Source organism: Trichogramma pretiosum, unplaced genomic scaffold (genome assembly GCF_000599845.2).
Source record: "Trichogramma pretiosum strain Unisexual culture from Peru unplaced genomic scaffold, Tpre_2.0 scaffold28, whole genome shotgun sequence".
Taxonomy (NCBI): domain Eukaryota; kingdom Metazoa; phylum Arthropoda; class Insecta; order Hymenoptera; family Trichogrammatidae; genus Trichogramma; species Trichogramma pretiosum.
The window spans coordinates 545,160-559,330 of NW_019641710.1; the positions used below are offsets into that span (position 1 = coordinate 545,160).

Consider the following 14,171-nt stretch of genomic DNA (forward strand, 5'->3'; position numbering starts at 1 on the left):
TGCGGGCAAAAGCTCGTGTTAGACATCAAGTACGTGCAGTATTTCTTTTATATCTGAAGTTCTTAACTAATGTTGCATATTTTTTAAATCATTCGAATGACTTAATTAAAAAAAATTGAATTTTCTTATTTATTCGGATGTTTTAAATTTTATTTTTGAATGATTTGTACAATTTTTAGTATGTAACTCTTTCGCATTTTCTTCCAAGATTGAATTTAAATAATTTTTATAATTTAAATTTCAGAAAACCTCAACTTGACAAAAACAGCAAGCTTGAAAAAGTAGGGACACATTAATGTAAACATGTTTTTTCATACCAGAAGAGAGAAAAAGAGGAATCAGCCAGGTGTTTTATATCTACCGCCGTCCTTACAATAAATAACGCAAGTAATACGTTGGAAAATTATTGTTGAAAAAAATAACAATTCAAGGCGCGTTAGACGACAGAGGAATAAACTCACAAATTCATCGTAGAAATGCATCACCCCACAGGGTCAGAGTCTTTTTTCCGCTGTGATGGACTAAAGCTGAAGCTAATTGGCGCTCAATATATTTTGCAACGTCCTATGTATATTATCTCTGTCTCTCTCTCGCTCACTTCGATATGAACGTAGCTCAAGTAAGTCGTAAACAAACAATTTATCTTATCACGCTGAGTGCAGCGATGTTGCTAACGTTTTTCCGTTGCCGATAATACGATTCTGGTTCTTGACTTTCGTTTAACTGCAAATTAGGAAATATGCGTACGATAGCTACTACAGTTTTTGCAAATTCAAATAACGATAAGTGTTCATAATCATTTGGTTGGCGTATATATTTATCAATTAATGAAGTTTTGTATTTTTTATGAACTGTTTGATTCGTCTGCAAAGTATTCTGAATATCGTCGCCCCAGCGCAGGAAGGTATCTATTTCAATTCTGTAGCAAGAAGGATACTTACTCGCGCGTAGAGGCAAAGAGGTATCTAACTCGAGCGCAGAGGCAAAGAGGTATCTAACTCGAGCGTAGAAACAAAAAAGTAGCTTATTCAAACGAAGTGGCAAGAAAGTTTTGACGCGCTTATTTTTTCGTATTAGAGCAAAAAAGAGAAAAAACAATTGAGCTAGTGTAATGATTTTCATCCATTTGTAATGCGAGCAAACAAATCAATCCCACCGCGATATCGAGTCAATTTGCCACTTATCCCATTAACGACCAAACTGCTTGATTTTTTTGTTGGTTTTCGCAGCGATTTTTTTTGTAGTTTGAGGCTTCCAAAAAGTTTCAAATGGACCTTTTTCGATGTAAAATTTAATGTCCTTTCAGAAACTGAGCTCAAAAGTTCGATTCTTTGCTTAATAAAAAAGTTATGGCTATTTATACGAAAAAAAACGTAAAATTTTTTGCAAAAAATCAAGTTTTTGATTTTTTTTCACCATGTTACCGTTAGGGAATCACGATATAAATATGATCAGGGGGTGATCACGTCTATCAAGGTATCTCCGAGAATTTTTATGGAATTTTTGAACTCCTTTTCAAACTTTGGTTTTTTGCACTTTTTCTCTTAATTCAGTAGTTTTCAAGTAAAAATGAGTTATGTTTTACATGAATATAAGTTTTTTTTTGTTTGAAGTAGTGGTTCGAAAAATCCATAAAAATTCCCTGAGATACTTTGATGGTCGTGATCACCTCTGATCATATTTATATCGTGATTCCCTAACGGTAACATGGTGGAAAAAAATCAACAACTTGATTTTTTGCAAAAAATTTTACGTTTTTTTTCGTATAAGTAGCCATAACTTTTTTATTAAGCAAAGAATCGAACTTTTGAGCTCAGTTTCTGAAAGGAAATTAAATTTTACATTGAAATAGGTCCATACGAAACTTTTTGGAGGCCTCAAACTACAAAAAAAAATCGCTGCGAAAACCAACAAAAAAATCAAGCAGTTTGGTCGTTAATGGGTTATGGAGAACTTTGTATGTTCTGAGAGGAAAGTAGGAGTTATCGGCTTTACATAACTTTGAATTAAATGTTGAATGTTGAATGTTGAAACAAATTTTATCATTTACGGCTGCGTTGCCAACCTAAATTCAGCGAGCAAAAACTTTCTTGCCACTTCGTTTGAATGAGCTACTTTTTTGCCGCTGCGCCCGAGTTAAATACCTTTTTCCTCTGCTCGCGAATAAGTATCCTTCTTGCTACAGAATTGAAATAGATACCTTCCTGCGCTGGGGCGACGATATAGCCTCTGCATGTAGCTCTGAAATTATATATATTTTATTTAATATAACTTTAATATAATTTAAACATATATATTATATGTGTACTAAATGCATGTAAATTAAAACATTAATTTTTATATTTATTCATACATGCTAATTAAAATTATGATGTTAGAGATAATGCGTAACATAAACCCTCAATGTGATGCAACGTACGTTCCCAGTTGAAAAAAATTGCATGGATATCCACGTGGATTATCTATCCACGAGGGCAAGGTATCATTCGTACACATGAAACTTGTACACGGGCATTTCTGTACACAAGTAAAGTGTGTCCAACATTTGTACACATAATCGAACTTTTTTTTTATTCAAAAAATTACGATTACGATTATTTTTAAAAATTTTTTGAATTTAAAAAAAAAGCTGGATTATGTGTACAAATATTGGACACATTTTACTCGTGTACAGAAATGCCCGTGTACAAGTTTCACGTGTACGAATGATACCTTGCCTCCACGAGGATTAGACATGGATACCACGCAGATCGGACAACGATACCACGTGGATCATACATGGATGGGAAAAAATTCTAAGTTGGTGGTTTTTCAACTCTTCGAGGACCTTGAACTTGTTTCGCGAGTTCGCTCCAAGTATCCGCGAGGTATTGTCGGTGAATCGTTGTGGAATTTAATTTCTCCACGTTGATAATTGATTAATCCACGAGGATTTTTCGAGAAATCGTCTGGAGTTGATAAAAAAATCTGCATAGATTTCTGGGCAATCCAAGAGGGGTTTCGTGGAAATCCTCGATGATTATTTAAAAATCAACCCGGAGGTTCAAAATTCTACGAGGACTTTAGCGAAAATCGTCGTGGGTTGATCGAAAATATGTGTAGATATTATGTAAATCCTCGTGGCTTACCTACATAGGCAATTTATTTAATCCACGTGGTATCCATGTCCGATCCACGTGGTATCAATGCCTGATGCTCGAGGAATCTATGTATGATCCACGTGGAATCGGTGTGATAATCAACGCGGATATCCATGCAATTTTTTTCAACTGGGTTGACACTAGTCAGTACACGTTACGTCGCCACTGCGTAAACAGTGGAAGATCGTCTTGACTGCAGCAAGTAATTTTTGTTAAAATAGTGAAAAATAGCTTGTATTCATAGTGATTGTGTTTGTGTAAGTATGTAAAACAATGGCACAAGAAAACCAAAACTGTTTGAACAAATTGAATGAGAAAGCCAATTGAGACATCGGTGAAAAGAGTCACGAATCTCTTCGTCAACTTGTTTTTTTGTCAGAGATTACGAGGGTCCAGTTCCCTACCTCCGAGATGTATTTTGTCCCGAAGCTGTTGAGTGGCTTCTCACGAAGTCTATAAAGAACGACCTGATGGATCCAGAATCACTCGTCAAATTTTTTATCAATACCGGCTACAGATACGAGCTCAAAGTCAATGAAGACGGAAAGCCATCGTAGCGTCGCACTACGGCATGGCATTATTATGCGGATAGGTCCAGGATGAACTGCATCGTCAATAATTTTTTTAAAATATACGACAGGTTCGACTTAAACTACACAGATGAGTCCGGTTATACGCATTTTCACATAGCCTGTAAGTATGGCTGTTACGACGTAGTCGAGAAATTTCTCAAACTCGGCTAGGATCCCAATCTCCTTGTGCCAGGAACGCGAGATTCACCGCTTCATTTGGCTGTGAGGTCCGCCCGTAAAGAAGTAGCCGAATTGCTGCTGAGAAGTGGGGTGATCTGAATTTGGAGAACAAGATGTTACCCTCGTACGCATTGCCACACCACTGCGTGCGTCCCCACTCTGGCGACGTACACCAGCGTTCACAAAAGCGGCTCCATACGAAATGCGGGAAATTCAAATATTGAAAAAAATTAAAAGTTTTAAATATGACGAAAAAAATGTTTTTTCGCAACTGAGCAAGGAAGCTTACGACGAAAAATCAAAATTTAATTAACAACAAGAAAAAGAAACGAGAAAAAGCATTTTTGAACAATGAAAATGATCTAAAAATGTAATTATTCGATAATTAAGTGAAATAATGGTTAGTTTCCACCAATAAAAGAGTTTTCGAGTATTATTGTCGCGAACAGATCGCCGAGTAGGCCAGTTCTCTTCGCCGTCTCCTCGCAAATTTTTGTCCGACTGAAGCCTTGGACTCGGCATGGTCGTCTAGCCTATATCTCGTCCAGGTCACGGTTTGTTCTCGGCGTAGTCGTCGTTGTCGTCTCGCATACTTTTCGTCACGGTCGCGGTCTTTCCTCGTCGTAGTCGTCGTCGTTGTCTCGCATTTTTTTGCCTCGGTCACAGTTTGTCCTCGTGGTAGTCATCGTGTTTTTTAGACCCGGTCGCGGTTTGTTCTCGTCGTAGTCGTCGTTGTCGTCTCGCGTTTTTTTGCCACGGTCGCGGTCGGTTCTCGTGGTAGTTGTCGCGTTTCGCGTATTTCTCGGCCACGTCGTAGTAGTCGTCGTCGTCGTCTCGCGTTTTTTTGCCCCGGTCGCGGCTGGTCCTCGTCGTAATCGTCGCGTTTCGCGTATTTCTCGGCCCCGTCGTAGTCGTCTTTGTCTCGTGTTTTTTCGTCCCGGTCGCGGTTTGTTCTCGTCGTAGTAGTCGTCGTCGTCGTCTCGCGTTTTTTAACCTGCTTGCGGTCTGTCCTTGTCGTAGTCGTTATCGTCTCGCTTCATTCTCGTCTTGGTTGCGGTTTGTCCTTGTTTCGTGTACTTCTCAGCCTTCGTCGTAATCAGCCCTCGCGTTAATGTTCTTGCATTTCACTGTCTCGGTCCTCATGATTTCTTCGCTGTATGTCCTCACGTAAAGTAAGTCGTATATTATATAAAATAGTTTAATGCAACATTTTAAAAAAAATATTTTATTATTATCAGTATACATTTTCTTAACTTTATCACTCTCTATATTTATTATTATAAAATCGCCTGCGAGCGGCCTTCTTCTTCATCTCTTCCGTAGGCTCAAAACTACTCATTTTTAACAGTTTTACTGCTTGTGCCGTCATTATTCGTCCGTTTAAAGTGTCCATGGATAATCGGTTGGTGGTTTTTGTTTTTCGATAATTCATGTCACTGAACCGACGCTCTGGAAACACATTACTATGTGGGATCGCCAGAACGTATAAGGCAAATGTGGCCACTTGTTCAAATATACCCTCACCGTTTTCATTTTTTATGCTAGACATATATGCCCAAAAATTAATAACATCATCCGACTCTATTTGAAATTTATAATGTAAGATATCATCCCATTGATATTTCACTAAGCTTGCAAAGACATCGTCAGCGCACAGCCACTTGCATGACTCCATCAAATTGTCAAACGCGTCGGAATGATTTGCACGGTATTCATCTGATGTAGCGTTCTTCGGTTGTAGGCATGCTATACTTTTAATTAGATCGATGTTAAAATCTTCCAAGAAATAGTGCTTGAAGTGGTATGCAGCGGACATTGTGCAGTTGAAAACATGTACGAAGAAAGTCGTCATACTTTGATCAGTTTGGTGAACTGCCATGAGAACGTCTTCATGAATATCAAAATCCTTAAACGGTAAGTATAGGTTCTCGTCAAATATGTCAATTTCATACCAGTGCTTATGTAATATTAACGTGCTATTACAAATGATGGTCACTATTCTATGAAAACATTTCTCGATTGCCTCGCTTATAATATGGATGACAACATCACCTCGTTGTAGCAAAAGGTTCAAAGTATTAAGTTCTCCTGTGAGCTTTTCAATAACTCGAAAATAGTTTTTTAAATTTGTCTTATTCATTTCGGTAAAAACGTCTGTCCCGTAAGAATCGTTCTTTTCGTGTTGTCTCTTGGAAAACTTGTAAATGGCGTCCCACTGTTCCAATAATCTAACAATTGTCCTTTGCAGAGATAGCCATCTAACTTCTTTGTAGGCCAAGATTTTATGTTGGAAAACATCTATCTCTTCTTGGAGCTCAGATAGATCGTGCAGCTTATGAGAACTTTTTAACATTTTATTTACCTTCTTCGTAAATGCAATAACTGAGTCTGGTAGTCTCTCAATCGCGTGTTTTGCGCAAAGATGCGTAATGTGAGCCGGACATCTGATGGTAATTAAATTGGGAATCACTGATTCCATTAGCGCTTTCATGCCCCCGGAATGGCCAGTCATAGTATTGCAGCCATCGACGGAAAGAGCATATATATTTTCCAAAGGCACCTCGTAATTACTAAATGATTCTTTCACGCACTGAAATAATCTCTCAGCAGACGCCGATGCTTCTTGACCCTTTACAAAGATCGGATACAAGTCCCAGAAGTATGTCTCAACTTTAAATTGTTCGAAATCAAAAAATCGCACTTCAATTGAGAGTACTTTTTCTTTAGTGATACTCGTTGATTCGTCAATGCATATTGTGAATGGTTGACTTTTCAGTTTTTGCGCTAAGATTTTCTTTGTCATGTCTCCAAGAACATTATTGGATAAGCATTTAACTTTGGTCGTAGATAATTTGAGTGAGTGCAAAATATCTTCGGTATCATTTTTTTTGATCTCACTGAAACACTGAGCCACTGACGCCGTATCATTCAACGGTATATTTAAACTCGCTGTCATAGCGACAACTTTCAGCTCTGCCCTTGCACGACTCAATTTTTGAGCACTTTCGTCATTTGCTGGAACGATGAAATCTTCTTCGATAGGTAAGGGTAACGAAGGATGATTATTGATGTGATTTGTTACATGCTTACGGCTGCGACAATGGTTTTTGATAATGTATAAACGAGCAGATAAAGGGCGTAGTTTTCCAGCATCACAAAAATCACAATATGCGAGCGTTCGATTCGTTGGATGTGCTCGCAACCATGGCTTGAATGCTACAACATCTAACCATTTGCAACAGAACACATATCGTCAAGACTCGTCAACGAGCCATTGAGAAGGTCAAGACCCTTAGTGGTTTGATTTCACTGCCCGGGACCACCTATACCAGCCGCTCGTGCTCATTGCTGCGCACGTGGCCTTATCTCCCTTTGCCAGTGCCTTGCCCACATCCGTGGAAGAGGACTGTAGCAAGAAGAGAAGCCGACCCTGAGCCAGTGGTCGATCTCACGGCCGCGCCACTTCAATCCACAGCATCTGCTAACCGCCCTCTCCCGACGGTCACTGAGCCACAGTCGTCTGACGAGCAAACGTGTCAACGACAACACCAACTGACTAGGGTCACGGTACCACCGGTCCGACCGCTACTGTGGGAAGTGTCGGTAGCGAAGAAGACGACTCAGGACAGAACGTTACGACCCGCCAGCGCTCTTGACGAATACGTTGCCTCTCATCCACAACTACACAAACTACCAAGACCCGCTATCTCGCTCTGCCCGGCTAAACGTGCTCCTAAGCCAAAGGCTGAGCCACGTTCTCCTCGCAACTCTTATTTCTCACCCTCCAGGAGACCCTCGGCTAGAAGAGAAGCAGAGTTGAGAAGAGAGCGGAGAAGGCGCTTCTAGGCGACTACAACAGACAATCGGTCCTTTTCAGGGCCACACAAAAGTCTTTTGACGTAGTCTCTTTCTAAGATCCCCGTCATCAGAACGTGGGTCAGCGAACGGTCATCCCTTGACCACTCTGACCATCAGCCTAGCTTGGCATCCGTCCTTCTCAGGATTTCTCATCTACGACAACGTAACATTGTACAACAAAGAAAGGAAAGACTCTTGCGTACACAAAACGTCTGGCAAAATTTGCCAGACTCACACCCTGACTAGTTGCCGTAAAAACTTTAACTTTTTTTTAACGTCGCGAATTTGAGAAAGTGTCAAAATTCCTAGCACACTCATTCATGCCAAGGGGAATTCGGAAAATTCCCGGGAAGCTGCACTTTTATTTTCACTGTAAATATGCTTTTTGTTGCAATTTCATCACATCATTATTTCCTATGTAGGATTTTTGCCTGCTTTCGAAAGTTTGTTAACTCTCTAAAGTACCTTGAAATTTCTAAAGCTTCGTTCAAGATCAACAGTTTTTCAAAAATTGAGCTACATTATCAAACCTAGCATTGCAAATAGTTGTCAAAGCAGCTTGCAATCTTAAACAACTTCAAAAATAAACAAAGAGCCGACATTTTTTGAAAAGCTATTGATATTAAACAAAGCTTTAGAATTTTCAATGTACCTTAGAGAGATAACAAACTTTTGAAAGCAGGCAAAAATGCTACATAGGAAATAGTGATATGATGAAATTGTGACAAAAAAGCATATTTACAGTGAAAATAAAAGTGCAATTTCCCGGTGCTCGTGGGATTTTTCCCAAGTTACCCTTGACATGAATGAGTGTGCTAGGAATGTGCTAGAAAAAGAGAAAAACTGTGTGTCCCACGTACTGGGTCTGATAAATTTTGACACTTTCTCAAATTCGCGACGTTAAAAAAAAGTTAAAGTTTTTACGACAACTAGTAAGGGTGTGAGTCTGGCAAAAATTGAGCACTGATGTTCTGAAGAAGTGTACGCGACCCTGGTGCGAAAACTCAATCGGTACCCTTTGAAAGTTACCTGAGGTGACCAAAAACACTACTCGCCAGAAAACGGTAAATAAGAAACATTTTAACATGTAAAGTATACGAAAAAAGCTCACGAAAACAGCTGTGTCTCAGGGCAAAATCAAAATTTTAGAATTTCGAAAAATGCAATGGAAAGATGAGAAAAAATCCTATTCAAAAATTGAATAAACAAATTTCGAATTTAAGGTGTAAATAAGCCCTTAAGGGCCCTCTACACACACTCAGTCAATAACAAGTACGTAATTATTTTTTACCCATTTTTTTTATTCTCTGGTCAACCATTGAACTTGAAACTTCGTGGGAGTGATTATGAAACTTATAAAAATGTGCCTCTGGAGCCAGTTTTCAATTAAATGACCGCTACTTTCAAACAAACTTGATGTTCTATTATCCCCCTTTTATAATCTCAAAAGTAACGTATTCTCAAACAATTAGTTAAAATGATTTTATTAAACATTTTATTGAAAACTGGCTCCAGAGGCACATTTTTATAAGTTTCATAATCACTCCCACGAAGTTTCAAGCTCAACGGTTGTCTAGAGAATAAAAAAAATGGGTACAAAATAATATCGGTATGTCGGTATTTGTCCGTCTGTATAGAGGAGCCTTAAATCGGCCTACAGTTGATGTACTCTTGGATTGTGGTGCAGATTTGTCTAATTTTCTTTTTTCCACATCATACGAAGCAGGTTGGAAAGAATGGCATGTGCTCGAGTTAAAATTTAGTCTAGCGTCTGATATTTTAGCCGTCGTTGAGCGTCTAGAAAAAAGAGGATAGGAACTGTCCCGAAGCGACGCCCTGAAGATTATGAAATCTTTTGCTGAATGCAAACTGTTCGAGAAGTAGATAGATCTTGAAAAATCTTGGTATTATGACACAGAGTTCGTAACAAAAGCTAAAAATATCATGGTTATTCCGAAAGTATGTCGCTGTACGACATGATGCAGTTACGACCCGAAGAGGCGGCGAAATTGCTCACTTACGAGGACTACGTAAAGTTAGCGTACTCGACAAAAATTTGGGATCTCCCCCAAGAAGGACCGGCTATTGAGCGCTTGGTGTCTATGCGAGAAAGTATCGAGAGGGTTTTTTCGCCGATGTGCCGTGGATTCTTTCTTGGAGCTAACAAAATATCAACTGCCGATTCTTTGCAGTGACAAGATCATCGAGCAACTTATTAATGATGATTTAAGTAATATTTGCTTACTAGCTGCCGGCCGGAGCTCGTGCTGAATATAAAATATTTTCTGTATTTTTTAATGTCTGATTGTATTCAATATCGCAGATTTTCTGTCATTAAAACAAATTAACTTGAAGAATTTCATATAGAGTCACCTACCTAGTGATTGAAAGCATACCAGTGAATGAAAGCTCTTTTTTAAATAAAAATTATTAATTGAAAACGACATTATTCATGAACGACGAATTTTTATGCTATTCTTGGGTATTATTGCTAACTATTCGAATGGTTATCAGGTCCAGAATCAATATAGTTTAACAATAGGAATTAATTTACGAACGCATCGTTCGCTGAGCCGTAAAATACGGTCATTTTGTAATCGCTGAAGATCGTTAAAATTTGGAAGATCCACTGTAAAAGAATGAGCAGCTCAAAACCTTTTATAACGGACTAGTTAAATTTAAAACTGTCATTTATATGTTAAACAATTGCATTTTCAGTGAAAAATCAAGTTTTAATTAGAAAATGTCACTCTTTTTCAACTTTCATTTACTGGTGTGGCGAATAGTTCGCAGTTCGCACTTGCCCAGTAAATGAAAGTACAAATATAAGCACATTTTGATTGGAGTTTTAAACCAATCCTCATCTATGAGGTCTTAAAATGTTTGTAAAATGGTTCTTCTCTATTCAACACTAAAAATGAAACAGATTTTTAAAAAAGATCCCTGAAAAATCACCAAAACGTGTCCTACAACATGAAAAGTCATAACATGACCTTGAAATACTTTAATTATGTCATTTAACACAGGTGCCCTTATTTTAATTATGTCAATATGGCAATAAAAAGGTTGGTTTGGATGATAAATTTATGTTTTAGTTTCTTATTCAATAAAAAAGGTGATATTGCAGTCTATATTGATTATCAAATCAACGTATGCTTATTTTTGTACATTCATTTACTGGTTTCGCGGCTTTCATTCACTGGATCGCATATGTTTCATTCACTGGTAAAGCACGTTTTTTTTCATTTTCATGAACTTTCATAAATGAAAAACTCAATTGAAAATTCTGTAAAAATTCTAATAGGTAGAGGAAGGTATAAACTTTGACAAATTATTGGTTCGATTACCTAAAATTGACTAAAAACATGCATCTGAGCTGCTTGAAAGAAGAATTTTTTTAAACCTTTCAGTCACAGGTCGAGTGACTTTAATTTCATTTTATTTGTGTATTAATTTTATTTTTTCCTAAAAATTTGGACATTTCTTAGTAAAAAAAATTTTAAAAACAAGTTAAAACTAAAATCTTCTCACTTTTTGAAAGACATTTCGATCTCCCTACTTTTCGTAAGAGGCGTCGAATTATGCGCTATGTATAGCTCTAACCCTCTGTGCACTTTCGATATTGAATAGTTCAATCATTTAAGAAAATTCGCCACTACCCATCATGTTCCGACTATAACTCTAATGGATTAAAATGCATATGTCTATTTCAAGACAGCTCCAATCTCGATCGACGTATATATCTTGCACTGACAATTATTCTACTTCAGATAATCTTGAAATTTATTTTTATAATAAATTAACTTTCGACTTGTATGTCTGTTTACTTTGGAACTAGAGCACATTGGAATCAATATTAGACAGAAAACATTATCAAAAGAAAACCGTATGGTAAAATTTCATAGAAAAATACGTTGAATTTTGCGTAAAAGTAATAAGATATTACGTGCTTGAATAATATAAAAAGACAAAGAATGGTCTTATGAAATAATCTTTGTAAACTGTTTTGAAAAAAAAAGGGAATTTCATAATACACAGAGACGCATACGACGTAGGGTTTTATGTGTATATAATAAAAATGTGTCTATACAGAAAAGAGAGGAGAAGGAGATGGTATGCGCGTGCTCCACGTGCACGATTATGTACTCCGTGAGCTCACGTGTATCATCGCTCAAAAAAAATAAAATGAAAGCCCTGAAAAAAAGTTACGAGGAGCATACTAAATTTTCACCTCGTGCGCGCGTGGTGGAAGATTTTTCTCATACAGGCACATTATACGTGAGAAAGTACAGAAATAAAGAGAGAAGCTTAAAATTCATACTTGTGTGTATATATATTCATGTGCAGCCCCATTTCGCACTGATCCTTTCGTCAAACATTAACGAGACGAAAATCGCGAAAATAAAAAATCAAACATCAACAACGTTGGATTTATGAAGTATAGATCTTCATTGACTACGACGTATAAATTTGTTACCCACCATTCATATCAATAACAGTTTATAAAAACGAAAAAAAAATGACTTCAATTAAGGAAAAAATTCAAAGCTTTCGCATAACACATTTGAGCACTAACAAAAAATCTTTTGCTGATTAAAAATGCACTACACTTACAAGAGTTTTTATCGCGAAGACTAATAAATTTATTTAGTTTCAATGTGAGCTTAGCTAATTATAAAAAAGTCATTCAAGAAAACATCTTTCTATTAAAACTTCCTCCAATTTATGTTAAGTAGATGATAGTTATTTTAAGATTACTTTTTGTTTGATAAATTAAGAATTTTGTATCTTTGTCTTTTATCAATAAAAATACTCAAAATCAATGTATTTGCTTACCAATGTGCAGTAACTAAACCCACTGTGTTATAATTGACTTCAAAATCATAAAAAAATAGTAAAATTTGTAATAAATTCCATGATTACCAGATTAGTTGAAGGCAAATATAAATAATAAAAAAACAAATTTGTAATGTAAGTTTTTATGGGAAGTTTATTATTCTCCCGCAACAGATTCAACAGTTATCATCAGTACAAAAGTAATTTTAATCCTAAGTTTGATGTTGAACTTCCACTGGAGAACAAAAACTAACCAAGTTATTAGTTGCTGCTACGAAGAACTTAGTCAAAGAGACCGAATCCCATATCTTCATCCTCAGATTCAGATTCTTCCTTAGCGGCCTTCTTGTCCTCTGCAATAATAAATTTAACAAGATTAATAAATGATTTTCATAAGATGGTCATAAAACAAATTTAAAATGTAATAAATATCAGATTTAAAAGTTAACAGCACAACGACTCAGTCGAAAGATGGTGATAATTGAAATCATCATGAAAAATATTTGTTCATTATATATTGCTTCACAAATTGAATTATAATTCAAATGTGAGATACAAAATGCAGTAAAAGGAGTTGTCAAAAAATAGCACTCACCCTTCTTCTCTTCAGCAGCTGGAGCAGCGGCACCAGCAGCGGCGGCAGCTGGGGCAGCAGCACCACCAACTGGCATGGAGCTCAACATTTTACGGCCTGCAACAAGGATTGAGAATTAAATTTATTACTTCATCTTAAACTAAGAAACAAATGGAACTCGTATCTAAAACGAATTTTACCATCGGCGATGACTTCTTCGATGTCCTTGTCCTTAAGGCTCTTCAGAACGTGTTGGAGCCTTTCAGCATCAGCCTCAATACCAACCGATGAAAGGATTTTCTCGCAATCATTCTGGCTTGGGCTTGCTTTGCCTCCAAGGACGGCTAAAAGGTAAGCGGCGACGTAACGCATTCTGCAAAGTACAAAGGTTCTGAGTTAGAGGTTAGGTGGAAGCAAAAAATCAAATACACGCACATGAAGTATTAAATAATTTCATCAGTTAAAAAGTTAACAGCACAACGACTCAGTCGAAAGATGGTGATAATTGAAATCATCATTAGAAATTATTTCACTTTAATTTTTCAACAAACTGAGTACACGTGGTCATAGCGTCGATTTTGCAACTCTACATCCAAAGTTAAATCTATTTAAATCGTCCAACAAATTCATAAAATATCCATTAATAATATGAAATATACACCGAGTACTCGTTAATTGAAAAACTAAAAGGTTTATTTTAACTAATTAAATAACTTAAATTGCAACTTACTTTTAGGTCTATGACACGAAACGTGCTCAACTGCTCACAAAAGAAAAAAGGTGTCTTTCAAGCGGAGGCTTGGAGCGGAATAGACGGTAGCTCTGCCGGCTTCGAGACGAGCTGACTAGTTGCAGTAGAGCTGACAACAGCGCTTTACTAAAAATGCGCAGAATGAAAACTAGTGAACTTACCAGTGTAGTGAGATTTCGACATTCATTTTCTGACGAACTCGCATTATAATAATTGCTATATTTTTGAACTTTCAGGCATTTTTCGGTTTAATTCGTTAT

At 37.0% G+C, this 14,171-nt stretch overlaps 1 protein-coding gene and 1 non-coding gene across 2 annotated transcripts; both read right to left on the reverse strand.

Annotated features, from left to right (window-relative positions):
* Positions 1-12,722: 12,722 nt before the first annotated feature.
* On the reverse strand, positions 12,723-14,000 carry LOC106658794 (60S acidic ribosomal protein P2). Its single transcript, XM_014380914.2, has 4 exons — positions 13,891-14,000; positions 13,361-13,533; positions 13,182-13,277; positions 12,723-12,939 (listed from the first exon to the last, which is right to left on the reverse strand). Exons 2-4 carry the CDS (start codon positions 13,530-13,532, stop codon positions 12,869-12,871), a joined length of 339 nt encoding a protein of 112 aa, XP_014236400.1. The 5' UTR covers position 13,533; positions 13,891-14,000; the 3' UTR covers positions 12,723-12,868.
* Positions 13,010-13,085, reverse strand: LOC111694574. Its single transcript, XR_002763664.1, has one exon. It is a non-coding gene; the product is annotated as a small nucleolar RNA Me28S-Am982 (small nucleolar RNA).
* Positions 14,001-14,171: the final 171 nt, after the last annotated feature.

Bases quoted from the DNA above. Each gene is read 5' to 3' on its own strand.
- LOC106658794 (XM_014380914.2), bottom strand. From the start codon at position 13,532: ATGCGTTACGTCGCCGCTTACCTTTTAGCCGTCCTTGGAGGCAAAGCA. The intron at 13,278-13,360 runs GTAAAATTCGTT...TCCTTGTTGCAG, and splicing joins CGAAGAAGTCATCGCCGATG to GCCGTAAAATGTTGAGCTCC. The intron at 12,940-13,181 runs GTGAGTGCTATT...TTATTATTGCAG, and splicing joins AGCTGCTGAAGAGAAGAAGG to AGGACAAGAAGGCCGCTAAG.